This window comes from Eleutherodactylus coqui, chromosome 13, assembly GCF_035609145.1.
Source record: "Eleutherodactylus coqui strain aEleCoq1 chromosome 13, aEleCoq1.hap1, whole genome shotgun sequence".
NCBI classification, from domain to species: Eukaryota; Metazoa; Chordata; class Amphibia; order Anura; family Eleutherodactylidae; genus Eleutherodactylus; species Eleutherodactylus coqui.
This window is the reverse complement of record NC_089849.1, coordinates 122,448,462-122,467,165: the sequence shown is the minus strand read 5'-3', so window position 1 is coordinate 122,467,165 and position 18,704 is coordinate 122,448,462. Positions and strand designations below refer to the sequence as shown.

Below are 18,704 nucleotides of genomic sequence, written 5' to 3'. Positions count from 1 at the left end.
TGGCTTGCAGGAATGCTGCCATCCAATAGGTGGCGCTGCAGAGGTATTGTTCTGTCTCCCTTCTTTGCATATTCCTGCATAACATATGATTGCAGTAGCATTTACCAGTACATATAGGTGGTCTCTCTGTGCATGTGTGTATGTCTGTGTTAGCTCTCAGTCACTGAGATATACTATATTTTCTTCTTAGTGTTATTTAAAATTTAACTGCACTTTTCTAAAAACTTTTTTAAATAAAAAAATGTCAAACCGTGCACTGGGGCCTATGTGATCGAAAAAAACTCCCCACCTATGGGGTACACTCGCCAGCTGTTTAGGAGACCACCCTATGAGGAGCGCTCGCCTCAACCCCTAAAATCCTGTAATGTCTGAGCTTCCTGTCGCAGTAGGACATCCATCGGGGCTGCTGGGAGATTCCAACCTTTGTTATGCCAATGTAAAAAAATCACCAGCGCTCAGGAATTTGGGCCCTATATTGGCAAAGATTGCGCTGTAGGTATCCACTTACCGCTAACAATACCCACTGTTATCAATACTAGCGAAGTGCAGGGCTTCACGTTTCTCCATGCATCCTTTTGGATTGTCCATTTACAAACATATACAAGAGGTCATCTAAACCCTTATCTATGTTTCACATATCCAATTAGCACTTCTATAGGGGGGGTCCCTGCCAATCCCAGCACTCCCCCCAAATCCAGGTCAGCCCTAATCAGGTAAGACTGCATCAGGAGTCTTCAGGCATCCTATGAATAGCAGGAAGTATATATTGGCAACATACTAGGACAAACCAAACAATTCATTTTGGGGGTCTATTGTTGCCCCCTTTTTCAAGCATATGTACTTGTGCTAGCTGAAGACAAGCTCCTAGACTTTAAGTTAAGCCCACCTTCAGCTACTGAGCAGTGACCGCGTCTTATTCTGGGGGTATCTGCAGCAGCAACCTCAGTGATTACAACTCTTGACAAGTGAAGGCAACTTCAACTCTTGCTCCTTCTTCCCTTGCAGATTCCTGAAGTTAAGATCTCCTTTACAGCAACATGAGTCCCTCCTGACCCACCAAAGATGGACGAAAACAAGAAACCCATGACTGAGAGGATATTGAACTTCACTTTAGAGATACTCTACCTGCTAACCGGAGAGGTGAGAGAGTCTGAGAATTCGGTTCAGTATCGGTCCAAGGATCGCGGGAAAATCGCCTGTGTAAATGCAACCTTCTACACCTTTACTGCTCCACAGCCAGTTTGACGCAGTAACTCAATTCTTTCCTATTGGTTAAAGACCACACATATTAAACCCCCACTCATCTAACAAATAGCCAATCCAAACAGTATTACAGCAGGAGTGTATGGCATAAGCCTCTCTTTATTTACAACACCATACAGCACAGTTGGGTTCATCCAACCGATTGCAGCACCTCACACGATGAGTCTGGGCATACCGGCCCCTAGTCAGCTACCAACTAGGGACTAGGAGGTAGCTAGCTCCACTAGTCCAGAGCAACAGCTGGTTCATCCTTGCCAGCCTTCATGGTTATCTAATTCTATATGAACCATTGACTAGCCGTCTAGTTTGTGTCAATCCCACTGACTAGAAACCAACCATACCTGCACACCTCCACTGCTACCCAATCAACCACCGGTCCACCCTGACTAGCCTTTATGATTATCTGAGTCTTCCCAAACCGGCGACCAGCAGTCTAACTTCTGTCTCCCGTAGAGGAGAAATGCTGCCATGCAGCTTGTGGTTATTCTGCTGTGACCCATAGCTACTGACTCCATCTGTGTGAAGTGCTGCAATCCCAGAAAGTAGGACTCGCCTAACTGCCCTACGTTGTCCCACCATTTACCAGTTCTCTAATTCTTCCAACCATCCAACGATCTTCTACTGCAAGCCTATGAAGAATAAGACTAATATTTGACCATGTATGCAATCAGTCCTCTAAGCCTACTTTTTAGGCTCAGTCATACCCAGTTGACCCCCGACAGGTAGTTGTTGCTCATACTAACCAATGTTTGTGACTACCGTACCATACAATTACTGTCCAACAAATGTATGCCTTCCCCTCTGGACAGTCCTTTTAATGTCTAGCTGGCTTGTGAACGTTCTTTCTGTAGACGTATCTTGGCCCATCCACTACTTCCAGGCTTGAATCCTGTAAGCACCAAACATTCTGCCTGTATCTATTGTCATCCATGCTTGCAAACGTTGCCAGAGTAATGCACGTCCGTCAACTCCTTGAGCACTGTTTATGGATGTGTCTCTTGGTTATGACAGATACTTACCAGCATCACTTTATGGGCACCAACCTCAATAGTGAGATTATCAAGCCTTCTATTAGTGCTCAGTGAAAGTGATCCATTCTTCCAAGCCTCACTTTCTTCTCCAGTTTCTCCCTTAACAAGCTCTGTTTCCATGCCTTGATTGCCATTTCACTTCCCATCTCACTTGCCATTAAAAAAAATTATGTGCCAGCCGAACAGCATGGTTAGGGACATCGACCACCCATAAGTGTCCTGGCCCCGACTGCCTTCACTTACTCTTTCTACTAAGTAATTGGATTTGTAGTACTTCTGAAATTATTTGCCCCTCCTTCTTTTTACCATCATAATTTTTAATTCTGTTTCAGTACCTACTGTATAACCTATTACCATCAGCCCAGCTACCCTGAACATGCAACCACTCACCATCAGTATCTGCCAGATCAGACTCGTCCCTCTGCAAGGACTACTTCTGTGCACCTCTCCCACTACTCTGCTGTCCTATCACAGTCTTGTCCTCCAGCTGATCCCACTTTGGTTGCTTCTCCTGTACTTGTCCATCTTCATTCTGTAGCCACCTCATCTCTGCATTTCTTCCATCCTTTCCTGATGTCCTCCATCACAATGTTGACAAAGCTGGTCTCGGATCCTTTCTAATGTCGTTGTTGCATCACGGCTGTGTTGTGGGGTCATGGCTCTCATCGGAAGTACAGTAAGACCAGGGCAGACTCTGAGACTCCGGTATGGTATTCACAAATATCTCACGACATCCTTGTCTCATCAAACTCAATAAATATGCACTTTCTAGATTGCTACAGCAGTTTTGGGGTGGCACCCCCTTGTGGACCTTTGGTGTACAGCCGTGTAAAGTTCCACAGCATTCACCAACTTCCTGTTAATTAGATTCAAACCCCCATTTTGTGCAATTGGATCCAGTATTGGAGACAAGGTGATACCACATTGGGATATTTAATTTGTGAGGGAGCAGGTGTTGTTGTACATGCTAATATATATATATATATATATATATATATATATATATATATAGTGCTCCCGGCATCCAGAGGCACAAATATAATCACGCTGGCACAGAGAACAGCTCCGTCATGTCTGGAGGTCTCAGCTGGAAACTAAACTCTGCAGCTCCCCGGCTGAGGACACACTTGACCACTTTCATTTCTTCCAGTTTCCTCTGTTCTTCTCCGTTACTCAGCGATGTGTTTGTGTCTCTGAGACATTACTGGGTTCAATATACTATGATTGCCTAACTGCTTAGTAAGAAAACCGCTACCTAACTGGGTGCCATTGCTATCCTGCAATAAGTGTAACAAGTCCGTCCTTCATCTTTGGAGGATGGCCTCCCGCACTCCACCTCCATTCACGGAGCGACTCTCCCGCCTGTGTGATCCCAGGAACAGTAAGTCTTGGGATGAGCGGCCTGCAGTCCTCCGGTATAAAGCCACCTTTTAGGCTATGTACACACACCGTGTTCTTGTTGCATTTTTTAATTGCGGTTCTTCTATTAGAAACTACATTCTAAAGCTGCATGCGGATCTTCACAATACACGCGGCTCGTCCCTCCAACTCTGCGATTCTATCAGTCTATGTTTTTCAAATACGTTTTTTTAATAGTGAAAGAACTGCAATTAAAAACCGCAACAAAGTCATGTGTGAAAGCCGCCTTCTGCTGGGTGTACACCGGACGACTGTTGGCTAAACAACTGCAGGAGCGCTGATGGCACCACCAAGCTTGTTAGGGCTGCTGCAGAGCATTTAGATAGATCACCACTGACTTCTCGCTCTTCGCTTTACAGTCTACGTAACACACTGCGCGGATAGCGTTTACACGCAGTGATCCAGCCATGACTTTTATGCCGGTTTAAAGGGAGTGATAACGAGAAGTAAACGACTAGTAAACAGTGTATCTGCATTTAGATGTAATGATTATTGCACATTTTTGTTTGTTGAATGAATTTTGTGTGATAATCGTCCCGTATAAATAGCTCTTTTCAGTGTGAATGCGGGAAAAAAAAATCGCTCACTTGCCAAAAAACCTTGTGGGCTCGCTGGCTTCTTGCTCCGTGACAATGCTCCCCGCTCAGTGTTTCCCGCAGGAGGTGGAAGCGCTGAGCGAGAAGCAAACGAGAAGCCAGTAAACTGTCAGTTTAAACGCTCTGCACAAGCGCTGACGACCTTAGCACCTGCACAGTCATGTAAATGGGCCTTTAGGGCTTTTTCAGACGACCGTTTATCAACCACATATTCACGCCGGCCGATATACAGCGGCCCTCTCTGCAGGGGGAGGAGGCTAAAAGAGACGGGAGCAGTGCACTGAGCTCCTGCCCCCTCTCCGCTCCTCGGCACTATTTGCAATGGGAGGGGGTGGAGCTAATGCCCGTAACTTAGCTCCGCCTCCTCTCATTGCAAATAGTGCCGAGGGCTGGAGAGGGGGCGGAAGCTCAGTGTACTGCTCCCGGCTCTTGCAGCCTTCTCCCCCTGCAGAGAGTGACGCCGTATATCTTCCAGCGTGAATACCCAGCCGATATACGGTCGTCTGAATAAGCCCTTAGACTGCAGTGTTATATACAGTGACAAGTAGAGGTTTCAGAAGACAAGTGGCGCAAAATGTTTAAATAAATCCTATTGCCACAATAATCGTCACCCCAAACTGCATGTATGTAAAGTGGGAAAATAATGCCCCAAGGTGCTTCTAGCGATTAGGCATCTCCCTAAAACAAGATTCATGCACTTGCTGGAAACTTTCCTACTTTAATGCTCCACACCATTCATTTTGGCATATGGAATACTAATACATTTGCAATCAAAATGTCCCCCCCCCCCCCCCCAATTGCAAATTGGGAATATTTGCTAAATTTACAAACTTTCAGTAGTTTAAAAAAAAAAAACGAAACAACAATTTAAATGGCTGAACACAAATAATATAATGGGTGGGTTAACCAAATGTAACACATAATTCCACTTGTAATGACTAGCGCAGCTCCCTGAATGAAATCCCTCCTAACAGCACACATGTGTGGATCAGGTGTTATCTCAAGCACACCTGGTGCATATAAGGAAGGACATCATTAATTGTATCAGGCGTGTTTGAGATAAAACACATCCAATCCCTGGACTGGCTGGGGATTTAACTGTGATGTTTGATTGCGTGTTAGAAATATGCTCAGTCAAGAGAGGGGTCCAAAACGTTAGGAGAAGAGATTAATGCTTTGTGAAACCAAGGAGACGGATACAAAAAGATAACAAAGCCACTGAGTATTCCTAGAGATACAGTTGGAAGCTCAGGAGTTCAAGGTTAAACGGGTTGTGCAGTTGTAAACTATTGATGGCCTGTGTGCAGAATAGGCCAGCCTTAGGTTCCAGCGTACCACAGCCCCCCCACAGGTGGGGGTTGATTGAGCTAGCTGGGTGTGGATTTCTCCAGCCAGCCAGCCCCCTTTAAAGAGGGGCCTCCGGAGTCACAGGCAACCAACACACAGGGGTCTCAAACCTGGGGGACTGGTTGGCTGGAGAAATCCACACCCAGCTAGCTCAATCAACCCCCACCTGTGGAGGGCTGCCCTGTGCTGGATCCTAACACCAGCAATAGTCCATCAGCAGGGGGCTGCTGCCTGGGACCCCTGCTGATCAGCTATTCGCCAGGCCAGTGTGTTCATGCACAAAGCTGATTTCTGCAGGAAGTAGATGGCTCAGTCACCACTGCTCTGGCAAAACTTGGTATTGCAGACAAAGTACCCATTGAAGTGAATGGGAACTATGCTTGCAATACCAAGCTTAGCCACAGCAGTGGTAACTGAGCTATCTACTTCCTGCAGAAATCAGCTTTGTGCATGAACACACTTGGCGAAGAGCTGATCAGCAGGGGTCCCGGAAGGCAGACTCCTACGGATCTACTTTTGATGGCTCATCCTAAGGACAGGCCTTCAGTAGTTTACAGCTGATAAAGCCCTTTAAAGAAACACTGGCTACACTGCGTGGATGTGGCAGAAAGAAGAAGCTACTAACTGCCACCAGATTCCTAAGGAGGCAGGTGATCAAACACCCTTAAGTGATTACAAAAGATCTATAGCGAGATCTGGTGGCAGAAGCACCGAGGTTCCTGCTTGCACAGCAAGATGCAGACTAAACTCTGAAGGTCTTCAGGCCCTGAACTCCAAGATGTAGGATCTACTAGCTTAGAAGCACAAGGACAGTCGGCTCCTATATGCGCAAAACATATAAATTAGTCATAGAAGTCTTGTGATTCTCTTCTCATAAGCAATGAAGCAAAACTGGAGCTTTTCAGGCCTATGGATGAGCGGTACTTCTTGAGGATGAAGAATACTCTGCCTGCAGTGGAGCCTGGTGGTGGCCCGGTGTTGCTCTGCGGCTCCTCTGCTTCTTCTGGCTCTGGAAACCTGCAGTGTTTGGAGGGCAAGGTGGATTCCATCAAGTATCAGGAAACTCTAGGAGAACGTCATGCCTTCTGTGAGAAAACACAACCTTGGGCATCATTGGACTTACCTATAAGAAAATTATGCCAAGCGCACCTCCGAGTTCACCAAGGCTTCGCTTCAGAAGTCCCGGAAGGTTCGTGAGTGGCCGTCACAGTCGCCTGATTTAAACCCCAGAGAAAGTCTGTGGTTTGATTTAAAGAAGGCGGTTGCTGCATGTCAGCCCAGGAATATGAGTGAGCTGCGGGCCATTACCATGAGGAATGGGGTAAGAGTCCTCAGGAACGCTGCCAGAAACGGCTGTCAGTTATGTATCACCTCTGCAGCCGGTTACAACAGCAAACCTGCTCTACTAAGAACTAAAGAACCTTGGCATCACGAGGTTAAATCAGAGACTGCAGCAGTCATTAAAAGCGGCATTTAGTTGTGAATTTGGAGAAACCGCTTGTTATATTAGTTGTTGCAGCTGTTCTTCTATTTGGCCAATAACGGTAAGTTACATGGGGGGCTGTCTGTAGGTTCCTGCCGCCAGTCCTCACCGCTGTGATGGTGGCAGAGAGGCCAGGTAGGATGACAACAAAGAAGAGACGTTTGTTACAAGGTGAATGTGTCTCTCCGTGCACAGGACTACATAGTGGTGAAGAAGGTTTCTGATGAGGATGATGGATGGTGCAGGACCCAGATCCCGGAGACTCCACCCTCCTCGGGAATGAATGAGCAGAAGGTTCTAGAAATCACTAACCTGATCATTCATCTGCTGACGGGAGAGGTGAGTACATAACCCCGAGGCTGGCGGATGGCGGCAGCGCTGTTTGTGGAGGTGACAACTGAAGGGTTATTAGTGAACTCATGGTAAGAGGCGCCGTCACCTCTCCTAACTGGTATTTTGTCATAATGTTGTGTCCTTCCTCCTAGAAAGGTCTAAATAAGTTAGTAACAGGGTGCTACCAGTCCCCTTATTAAAGAGGGGTTCCTTTAGCTTGGCATTGTTAGTAGCAGAGAACTTCACCCACCAACTGGTTACACCCAGATGGCAATTTATTCTAGTGGGAATAACATGGAGGCGCATGAGAGGACGAGATCCCCTTTCTTTCACCCTCCCATTCTACGTCTGTGGCTCCCCGCACTTCCCCTATACTAGCCGTCCTATATGCTCTCCATAGCGTCACCCGCTTGTTGTCCTCATTCTGGTCCTTTCCCCACGTTTTACCTACAGCATCACCTCTTAGACTACTGTAGACACCCAAACGCTGGGTGAGACAGGTCTTTGTACTTTCTGTTGTGCTTTCTTACCCCCTTTTTATCTTGATTATTGATAAAGACTGTATAACATCCAAGGGCCGGTTGTACTATCAGTTGGCCTGATGACTAGTAAGAAGGTGGCCACGACTACCTACAACCAGATTTTGCTGTATCTGTGGACATACTGACCAATGACACAACATTGTGGGAAAGCTCTGACATTACTACCATCATTAAACCTAAAGAAGGGGGACCATCGTTACCGACCGCCTGGTCCTCACAGTGTGTATGTGCATGTACGGAGGATACCTGTGCAGATACAGCCTTGCCCCGTCCAGTGAGGGCTTGTTTTTTGGGAAATGATCTGTAGTTTTCATTAATACTTTTTTTTGGCAGCAAGAGTAGCAAAAAACTGCAGTTCTGGCACTGGTTTTTAGTTGCTTTTTTCCCGGCATTCCCCTTGCAGTAGTAATGCCATTACTCCTGCCGGTTGGTGCGATCCCACGGTTATGTAGTTCTGTATGTCTCGACTTTCCTTGTACGTTGTGGTCTTCCAAGCCTTCTCTCCTTGTATTGTAGCATGGTGTAGGTCAGTTATACCGAGTCTTGGGACATGTTCTACATAAAATACTACTAATGTCATGCGCCACGCTAGCGAAAACTGCGTTTGTGTTTTCCCTGACTCTCTGTCTTTGTGTGTCAGGTTCCACTAAGGTGTCAGGACGCTGCCGTCCATCTCTCCGAGGAGGAATGGGAGTGGTTGGTAAGATACAAGGATCTGTACAAGGACGTCATGATGGAGGACCACCAGCCGCTCCCATCTCCAGGTAGGTTCTACATGCGTGAAGGTTACTAATATTCATGGGAATTACATGGAAGAGCCTCTAGGTTAGCATGGACCCCCGAGGGCCAAGCAAAGGTCTCCTAGGAGGATCTGCCTAGTGAACCAGTTTTCTCCACACGAAAATTGACCTGGATATTAAACTTGCAGCATGTCGATTCATGCTGTGAAGCTTCACCCCTTTCGATGAGCGGTATGATATTTGCGGCACACGTGTGGACGTATCATGCGCCCCATGTGTCCTGAGTCTCCGCAGATCCCCGGATAACCTGGGTAACACGCACAATGTTTAGCATTTTCTTGGCGTTTCCACTGCAGTGTTTTTTCAGCAATTTCTACTTCTAGTAAAGCATTTACAGAATTGTTGAATAATGGCGACAGCTGCCCTTGGTGCGCCGTAAGTGACCACTCGGCGAATTAACCCCTTAACTGCACAGCCACTTTTGACCTTCATGACACAGCCCCATTTTTCAGATGTGGCGTGTCACTTTGCTTTTACTTAGGGCTCCTTCACACTGGTGAATATGATATCACTGCAAGAAAATTGCGGCAATATCGCATTTTTGTTCACGCGATGTTTGAGCGTCAGCAGGGTGCGTTTTTCTCGCGATAACAACAGGTGTTGCTAATGTTAAAAATGCGTTGCACGAACATCGCAACTTGTGCATTGCCATACGATAAATGCGAGGCTCCATAGGGAAACATGGGCGAGAAAAAATAGCAAAACGCAGAAAGATAGGACAGGTAGCGATTTACAAATCTTGCAACATTACATGGTAGAAAACATGGCAGATGGGAACGAAGTCCTAGAAAAGCATGGCTGTCATAAGTCTGCGTCCTCTCTCTCTCACACATCGTGCACAATCTTCTCACCCGTGTGAAGGCCGCCCTATCCAAGGGATTCTGGGATTGTGACACATTCTACTTAGCGTTAGTCATTATTTTGCTTGATATGTTTTGCGTTTATAAAGAAAATCCAAAATTTAGAGAAAATTTCTGAAAAGTTAACGTTTTTCAATATTTTTAATTTTTGCTTGTAAAACAGAAAAGACGTAAAAAAAAAGAGAGTAGCGCTCCGGGTAATGGACCAATAATTAAATGCAGATGTATGAACATCCCAGATGAAAACGTCCCTCAAGGGGGAGAATATGATTCTTGCTCCCACTGAAACACGCAGCCGGTACCTTTATTGTACGAAGGGGTGTTGATAAGTCTTTGGCTTTACCCAGAAAGAAACGAGATAGGAAGATGAGACTTTCCATTTCTTCCACATCCTCTCCACTGATGCCAACACACTTTTTGCATCGGTATTCTAAGTTCTGTAAGCTTTGCAAAAAGAAGGATTTCGGTTGTGCCTCAAACCAGTCATCTGCAGCAGCCATGGCATCAGAAATGGTGTGAAATTCGGTACCCTTGAGGTGTTTCTTCAGGTTTGGAAACAGATGATCGTCGGAGGGAGCTAGATCTGGTGAATAAGGTGGGTGGTCAACCAGCTGGAAGCCTAGCTCCATCAGTTTTGCCGTGGTCACTTGTGCCGTGTGAGCGGAGGGGTTGTCTTGCAGGATTACAAGATTCCTTTGGACAGCTTGCCGCACCTTTTGGCCTTCAGAGCTGCCTTCAATTGGTCCAAAAGTTCAATGTAATACCTTGCATTGATGGTGGAACCATTTTGAAGGTCGTCCACTAGCAGCAGCCCTCCTTATCCCAGAACACAGACACCATCACCTTAGTGGCTGAGAACCACTGGGCCTCCACTCTGACTGCTCCTTGGTTTCAGGGTCATACAAATAAATCCAGGTCTCATCCATAGGGACCAGTCGATCCAGTAAGTTCTTATCAGTCTGGAAACGCTGACAAATGGAGCGGGAAGTTGTCACTAGAAGCACAGATTTTCCTGGAATAATTTTTGGACGCTGTGTCACATTTGCAGAGCCCCCTGGGAAACTACACCCTCAAGGAATTCATCAAGGGGTGCACCGAGTGTTTTGAGCCCACAAGTGTTTGGGATTTTTATTAAGAATGGGTCATGAAAATTAAAAATGGTAATTTTTCCAATAATTACGCAGGTTTAGCTGAATATCTCCTAAGTGCAGATATGCCCCACATGTGGACTGCTTTTTAGTTACATGGCAGGACCCAGATAGGAAGAAGCTCGGATTTTGCTGGAATTATTTTTGGATGCCATGTTAGACTTATGAAGCCCCTGAGGTTCTTATTACAGTGAAACCCCCCCAAAAGTGACCCCATTTTGCAAACTACACTCCTCATGGTATATCTAGGTTTGTCAGAAGTAGTAGTTTTCTGTGGGTTTTTACTGCTATGTCAGTTTATAATGTGGGGACATATGTACGCTGTGCGGAGTACAACAGGGTATAATTATTTTGGGGGGCATCAATATGATTACAATGATACCAGGTTTATATACTATAGGTTTAGGAACTCACATGGATTCTCACACATTTAGAGAAACCAGAATACAGTCATACCTTGTGTTAAGAGCGCCTCAGCTTACAAGCTTTTTGACTTAAGAGCAGGCTCTCTCCCGAATTTTTGCTCTGATTTAAAAGCAAAAACTTGGGTTAAGAGCCTTGCTCCCAATGCGGCCGCTGATGCTATTGGCCCGATTGAAAGCAATAGCCTGCCGGCAACCCCTGCAGGGATTTTCGGGGAAGGGCTTTAAATATAGGTCCTTCCCTGAAAATCTTCCCTAGCTGTAGTAAAAAATATATAGTCACCTGTCCCCCGCTGCCAGGGCTCGGGTGTGTCAGGCCGCCACTTGTTCTCCCTGCATTTTTAATCCCTGCCTGCTGAAAAGTTTCAGAGCAGTGCAGGGAGAACAAGTTGCAGCAAAATGTGCCTGAGCCCCAGCAGACAGGGGAGTAGATATTTTTTTACTACTTATATTTAAAGCCCTTCCCTGAAAATCACTGCAGGGGTGCCGGCATCCTATTGCTTTCAATAGGGCAATGCCATCTCCATTGAAATCAGTGGGACAATAGTCGCTGAGCAGATCAACACTACTAACCCCTTAGTGACCGCCCATATGTGTTTTCATGTCCTGGGTGTCTGGGCTTTAATCCCAGGTGAGCGTGTTTTTACAATTAAAGCCCCAGGGTCTGTGCGGGTGACAGCTCTCTGCTATTGGCTGCCGGAGGTAGCCGACAGCCCGGAGCTGCCATGAGGGGCTGCGATATCCGACCCCTGGTCACTCGATCACCGCTATCCAATGGATAACAACGATCGCATAAAAGTAAAAAGTGAAATAAAGTTTCAGCTCCACTCGCAGATCGGATCCCTGAGGGGAGCTAAAACTACTCACCTCCGTCCTCCACGCTGTCTCACAGCATTCTGGTCCTTCCAGAACCTAACACTGTCTTCTGTACATGTGCGCCTGACGTAAAATGTTGGGCACGTGTGCAGAAGGCCGGGCAGCCCGGGAGATTTAAAATTGCCTGCCTCATTGTTTTTTTGTTTTACCTTCCTCTGGATTAACAAGGGGGTGAGGGGTGGGGGGTGGGGGGGTGGGTGGAAACAGGCTGACTAGATAGACATTGTCTCTTTTCAGCCTAACATACTATGTTACAAATGCAAAGTAATGGTGTAAAGAATATGGACATAATACAGACAGAAATACACCCGTGTTGCAAGGTCCCAATTTCTCTAGACTTGGACCTCAGAGCTTTACAGAATTGACATCACCACCATGTTCAGAACACATATGATGGGAAATAGGGGTGCCTCTTGCAGTTCTAGTCAAACTTAGATGTTTGGATCTATGCGTATATTCCCTGAAGCCCCCAAGCTCTTCAATGTATACTTTTTTCTTTGTGCTTTTACAGTAAAGAATCCTCCAGCACTGATGTCTCCTCATAGGTTTCTTTACAAAACAATAGTATTCTACATGGCTAATCCACCATATAACAGTAAAAACAAGATGACCGAGAGTATATTGAGCCTCTTCATGGAGATTGTATCCCTGCTGACTGGAGAGGTAAGGCATTCTAAAACATTGCACAATTCGCCATCCTATGTATATTAATAGGACTTTTGACTGGAGAAGAGAATTCTGTTAATTTGAGATTTCTCTCCCTCTTTGTGTACAGAATTACGCAGTAGTGCAGAGGACATCCGGCGAATGTTTGACCTTCACCACTCAACCCCATGTGTATGATGGATCAAGCAGAACTCGGAGCACCACTGCAGAGCCTACACCTTATTTAGTGATACAAGAGAGAAACAACAAGCAGAAGATACTAGAACTCACCAACAAGATCATCCAAGTACTGACTGGAGAGGTGAGCGCTGCCGGGGATGTTGGGTCGTTATTTAGTTACACCATGGGACTGGTTATTACCTGCATTATTGTGTTCTCAGGTTCCGGTAAGGTGTGAGGACGTCACGGTCTACTTCTCCATGGAGGAGTGGGAGTATGTAGAAGGGCACAAGGATCTGTACCACGATGTAATGTTGGAGACCCAGCGGCTCTTCACCTCACTGGGTAAGAGACTGATTGTAGTCTCTGTCAATAAAGTCAGAATTGAAAGATACATTTAAAGGGGATGTCTGGGTGCGTGAGGAGTTTTCAAATATGCACGCAAATCTGCTAAAATAATAAAAGCTGCAATAATAATCACAGCAAATTCAAGTGATTCTGAGATTAAATGTGTCCTGAAAAAACATTCAAGTGATTCTGAGATTGGGTTTTTTTTTTGTAACAATAGTTTTTAATAAATTTTAAAATTTTGACAAGGAAGTGTATATCAGGTACAACATAGTCTGAGATTGTTTTTTCATGACACATTTTATATCCATGGTAAATTTTATATTCTGCATTTATTAGGTCAATGTTATACATCATTTTGCTTTGGAATAAAAATAAAATTAATTAAAATCTGGTTTCTAATTTCAGCAGATGTTTGCACCAAAATCTCAGTAGGACATCCCTGGTTTCCAGATTATGATGCAGAACTCAAATGTATCTCTCACAATACTGGAGAGCACTCCATTACACCAAATATATCCTCCTTCCTTCCTAAGAGGGATCTGTCATCTGATACCAATAATCACAAGGAACCTCTCTGTGATCAAACACAGACTACTGAACAAGTTACAGGTCATAGAGGAGATAAAATATTTACATGCTCTGAATGTGGGAGGCATTATAAAAATATATTTAACCTTTCAATGCACATGAGAATACACAGAAATGAGAGGCCATTTTCATGTTCAGAATGTGGGAAGTGTTTTACCAAGAAGTCAATTCTTGTTGAACATCAAAGAGTTCACACAGGGGAGAAGCCATATTCATGTTCAGAATGTGGAAAATGTTTTACTAAGAAATCAGCTGTTGTTGAACATCAAAAAACTCACACTGGAGAAAAGCCATTTTCATGTTTGGAGTGTGGAAAAAGTTTTACCAGGAAGTTAATCCTTATTGAACATCGGAGAATTCACACAGGAGAGAAGCCATTTTCATGTCCAGAATGTGGGAAACGGTTTATGGTGAAACATCATCTTTGGAGACATCAAATAACTCACACAGGGGATAAGCCATTTTTATGTTCAGAATGTGGAAGAGGTTTCTATAGAAAATCACATCTTGAGCGACATCAGAGAACTCACACAGGAGAAAGGCCATTTGCATGTACAGAATGTGGAAAATGCTTTACCAAGAAATCAATTCTTGTTGAACATCGGAGAATACACACAGGAGAGAAGCCATTTTCATGTTCTGAATGTGGGAAATGTTTTGTGGTCAAACATCATCTTGAAAGACATCAAATTACTCACACAGGAGATAAACCTTTTTTGTGTTCAGAATGTGGAAGAAGTTTTTCTAGGAAATCGCATCTTGAGCGACATCAGAGAACTCACACCGGGGAAAAACCATTTTCATGTACAGAATGTGGGAAATGTTTTACCAAGAAGTCAGTTCTTGTAGAACATAGGAGAATTCACACAGGTGAAAAGCCGTTCTCATGTTTGGAATGTGGGAAATGTTTTATGGTGAGACATCATCTTGAGAGACATCAAATAACTCACACAGCAGATAAGTCATTTATATGTTCAGATTGTGGAAAATGTTTTACAGGAAAATCATATCTTGATAGACATCAGAGAACTCACACAGGAGAGAAGCTGTTTTCATGTTCAGAATGTGGGAAATGTTTTATGGTAAAACATCATCTTGAGAGACATGAAATAACTCACACAGAGGAGAAACCATTTTCATGTTCAAAATGCGGAAGATATTTTGCCAGGAAATCGAATCTTGAGAGACATTTAGTAACTCACACAGAGGACAAGTCTTTTTGATGTATGACATGTTTTTCCACATATCATATCTTATAGTCATTTTCTTATTCAAACTGTACATGTTGAATTTCCACTGTAGTGTCTGCTATGGGATCTACTAACTGACAATTTCCTCTAATTTAAAGCCTCCAGGGATCAGCATGGATTAGTATTCTCCCTAAAGAAGTCAATGGAACATTAAAATACATAACTTTAATACAATAGTACCAACATCTTATGTGATAATATAGAAGATGTATGAAAATCAGAGGAGTCTTCAAAACTTCATTAACCCCCCTGCCCTTTCCCCAGTAGTTTAGGAGGAACTTTGTTCTGCAGAAAAAGGACATTGCAGTTTAAGCCGAAAAAAAAATATGTCCATCCAGTTTAGACCGTTTTCCCCCTAATGATCATCCAGAGGAAATGAAAAAACAAACAATGAGGTAGAAGCCAATTTTCCCCATTTGAGGGAGAAAAAAAATTCCTTCCTGACAATCAGAATAATCCCCAATTACCGACCCTTCTGAAATAATTAGTGATATAACATGTAATATTGTAGCACTTAAGAAAGGCATCCAGGCCCCTCTTAAATTTTTTTTATCAAGTTCGCCATTACCACCTCCTCAGGCAGAGAGTTCCATAGTCTCACTGCTCTTACAGTAAAGAAGCCCCCTTCTATGTCCTGTAGAAACTTTCTTTCCTCTAGTTGTCTTGTTACAGTCACAGACATGGGTATAAATCGATGATGGCTGAGATCTCTGTACTGACCCCTGATATATTTATACATAGTTATTAGGTCGCCCCTCAGCCATCTTTTTCTTACTTAAACCACAATTTTGATAGCCTCTCTGGGTATTACTTTAGTTGCCCGCCTTTGAATCCGCTCCAGTCTAGAACTTACCTTCTTATAGAAGCTTATCAGGTTGGTTGACAGGAGTGATCTCTGATAGACCCGTGCTGATAAGGAGTTATATGGTTATTTTCCTTGAGATACTCAATGATAGCGTCTCTTAGAAACCCTTCAAACATTTCACCCACAATAGAAGTAAAACTTACCAGCCTGTAATTTCCAGGTTCACTTTTTAACCTCTTGTTGAATATTGGCACCACATTGACTATGTGCCTATCCAGTGGAACAGACCCCTTCACTATTCAGTCCTTAAATATAAGAAACAAAGGTCTGTCTATCACATTACTTAATTCCCTTAGAAACTGGGGGTGTATGCCATCGGGAGCCTGTGGTTTAGTAATTTTAATCTTTGTAAGGTGGCTCTACGCTTCTTCCTGGGTTAGACTGGTGACATTTAGTGGAGAGTTTACTTTATAGTAACATAGTATTTTAGGCTGAATGAAGACAATGTCCATCTAGTTATAACTCTGCATCTCATCTGATATTTCATTTTCCTCTGTGAATGCACTGGAGAAAAAACTATTTAATAGATTTGCTTTCTCCTCATCACCCTCTACAATTTCTCCTACATTATGTATTAAATGATCAACACTTTCAGTATTAATCTTTTTACTCTTTATATACAGTTTAGGGTTAGTTTTACTCTCTTTGGCAAGGAGTCTCTCTGTCTCCACCTTTTATCTTATACGTTTTTAGTTCTTCGCTGCATTCTGTTTTTTGTAGTTTAAATGCTTTCCTTTTGTAGTTTATTGCCCCCTTTACATGTTTATTGAGCCACTTTGGTTTTCTCCCATCCCTAACCTTTTTATTCCTGTAAGGCATTTTTTGGAGGGTTTTGCCAATTTTAACATGACTTTGGGGGGAGTTAAACCTTTCCAATCCTGTGTCAGACCTCGTCCGACATGCAGATTTCCCTGCATAGTTCTGCTGTCGGACGAGGACTAACACGTATCGGGCAGTGCTCCACTGTCGGAGGCTCTCCAGCACATGTAATTACTGTTAGCAGTCCCAGCGCTTTCGGGCCCTATGACAATATATCATTTTAAGAGCTGGGGAGGATGTAAATTGCAGGGAAATTGGATTGGAAAGGGCTAACGTCTGTGGGTGGAATACTGATAAATGAAGCCTATAATACAGATCCATATTTTTATACTTCATTGTGTTTTATGAGGAAAGTACGGAGCCATGATATTATTTATTTGCTAGAGATTTTCTGGGAACTAAACACCATAAGAGACCTCACCAGTAAAGGAATCTCAAGTCTTCGGAATCCTCTTCAGAACATTCAGTGAGCACCCAGCAACTTATACCAGTTGTTGGAATGTTGGTTTGGGTATAATGAAGTTTTGAAGAGGATTCGATTTCAGGTGATGGAGATGTTTTTACTATTGACTGTTCTAAGTGGGATCCGGTTAGAATATATCCTTGAAGGCGGACTATCACAAGCTGCTATCTTCACCTCTCCTAGCATCCCACTGTGTCCAGCACTGCAGCTTCAGGGTCTCTCCTGTGACACAGAGTTGCAGGCTACTGCAACCAATCGAAGAGCGCTGAGCTCTGTGATTGGCTGCAGCAACCTGTGACATCCCGCACACAGGCTGCTGCAGCCTGTTAACTGGCTGTAAACCGACCTCTAAAAGTGTTGTATAATGTGGCACTCCCGAACCACAGGTGGAGATTTTTCCCAAACTGTCAACAAATCTAAGACTGTTACATGCTTTTTTTTCTTAGCATTCACTTTCTAGAATATGGACTGAAGTCAGGAGAGCTCAATATATCTAGAAAATTGCTCTAATCCAGACGCTTCAGTTTATACATACTTATGTCTATTAGAGATGAGCGAGTATACTCGCTAAAGGCAATTGCTCGAGCGAGCATTGCCTTTAGCGAGTATCTCCCCCGCTCAAGACAGAAGGTTCGGGTGACGGCGCGGGGGAGCGGTGAGTAGCGGCTGTCAGCAGGGGGGAGCGGGGGGAGAGAGGGAGAGAGAGATCTCCCCTCCGTTCTGCCCCGCTCTCCCTCGCAGCTGTCGGCACCCGAACCTGCAGTCTCGAGCGGGGGAGATACTCGCTAAAGGCAATGCTCGCTCGAGCAATTGCCTTTAGCGAGTATACTCGCTTATCTATAATGTCTATCAATCTCAACCCTTCGCAGACCTAGCTTATTCAACTCCGAAAGAGGGGGAAAAAATTGCCTTGTTGTGCTGGGAGAGTCTTCATCTACCTCCAGGGGGGGGGGGGGGGGGGGGATAATCGTCATGGACTGTCGTGTCTAAGGATATTGGAGATAAATGTGTACTTGTTTATAAAATCATAAATATTCTGCTATTCATGTCATTACTACTACAGGGTGTGTGACACAAACAGGTTTCTAGTGTCTATCGATGACTTGTCCTGCTTCTTGCAACAGATATACATGTTCCTCAGGAGGGCATGTAGTTCACATTCCTAGAGAAAGTGGGGCTCATCTATCAAAACTGTCTACCAGTAAGGCTGTCTGTCCACGGGTGTTTTTGCATTGCTTTCCCCGTGGCAATAATCCGGCCGCGGGGAATGCAGTGAACACGAGCAGAGAATCATAGCGATTCTCCGCTTGTGGGTGGCAAATCGCAGCATGCTGTGAATTGCCGCGATTCTCCGCCTATTTGTCAGATAGGCTGACTGCGAAGATCCGTCTGCCGGCTCCTGCTCCGCCGCAGGATACCGCAA

General features: G+C 44.4%; 1 protein-coding gene across 6 annotated transcripts in view; it reads left to right on the top strand.

Moving 5' to 3' along the window:
- LOC136588078 (oocyte zinc finger protein XlCOF6-like) overlaps window positions 1–17,835 on the top strand; it is a 43,516-nt gene extending 25,681 nt beyond the window's left edge. The window contains exons 2-8 of one of the 6 annotated variants that reach the window (XM_066587011.1): window positions 1,006–1,140; window positions 7,335–7,478; window positions 8,655–8,778; window positions 12,632–12,783; window positions 12,896–13,087; window positions 13,167–13,290; window positions 13,705–17,835. In XM_066587011.1, coding sequence (XP_066443108.1) covers window positions 1,063–1,140; window positions 7,335–7,478; window positions 8,655–8,778; window positions 12,632–12,783; window positions 12,896–13,087; window positions 13,167–13,290; window positions 13,705–15,107 — 2,217 coding nt within the window. In that variant the 5' untranslated portion in view covers window positions 1,006–1,062 and the 3' untranslated portion in view covers window positions 15,108–17,835. Of the gene's footprint in view, window positions 1–1,005; window positions 1,141–2,930; window positions 3,000–6,474; window positions 7,479–8,654; window positions 8,779–12,631; window positions 12,784–12,895; window positions 13,088–13,166; window positions 13,291–13,701 lie in introns of those variants that run through there. The other 5 variants (XM_066587010.1, XM_066587015.1, XM_066587012.1 and 2 more) reach the window with 5 other exon arrangements.
- Window positions 17,836–18,704: the final 869 nt, after the last annotated feature.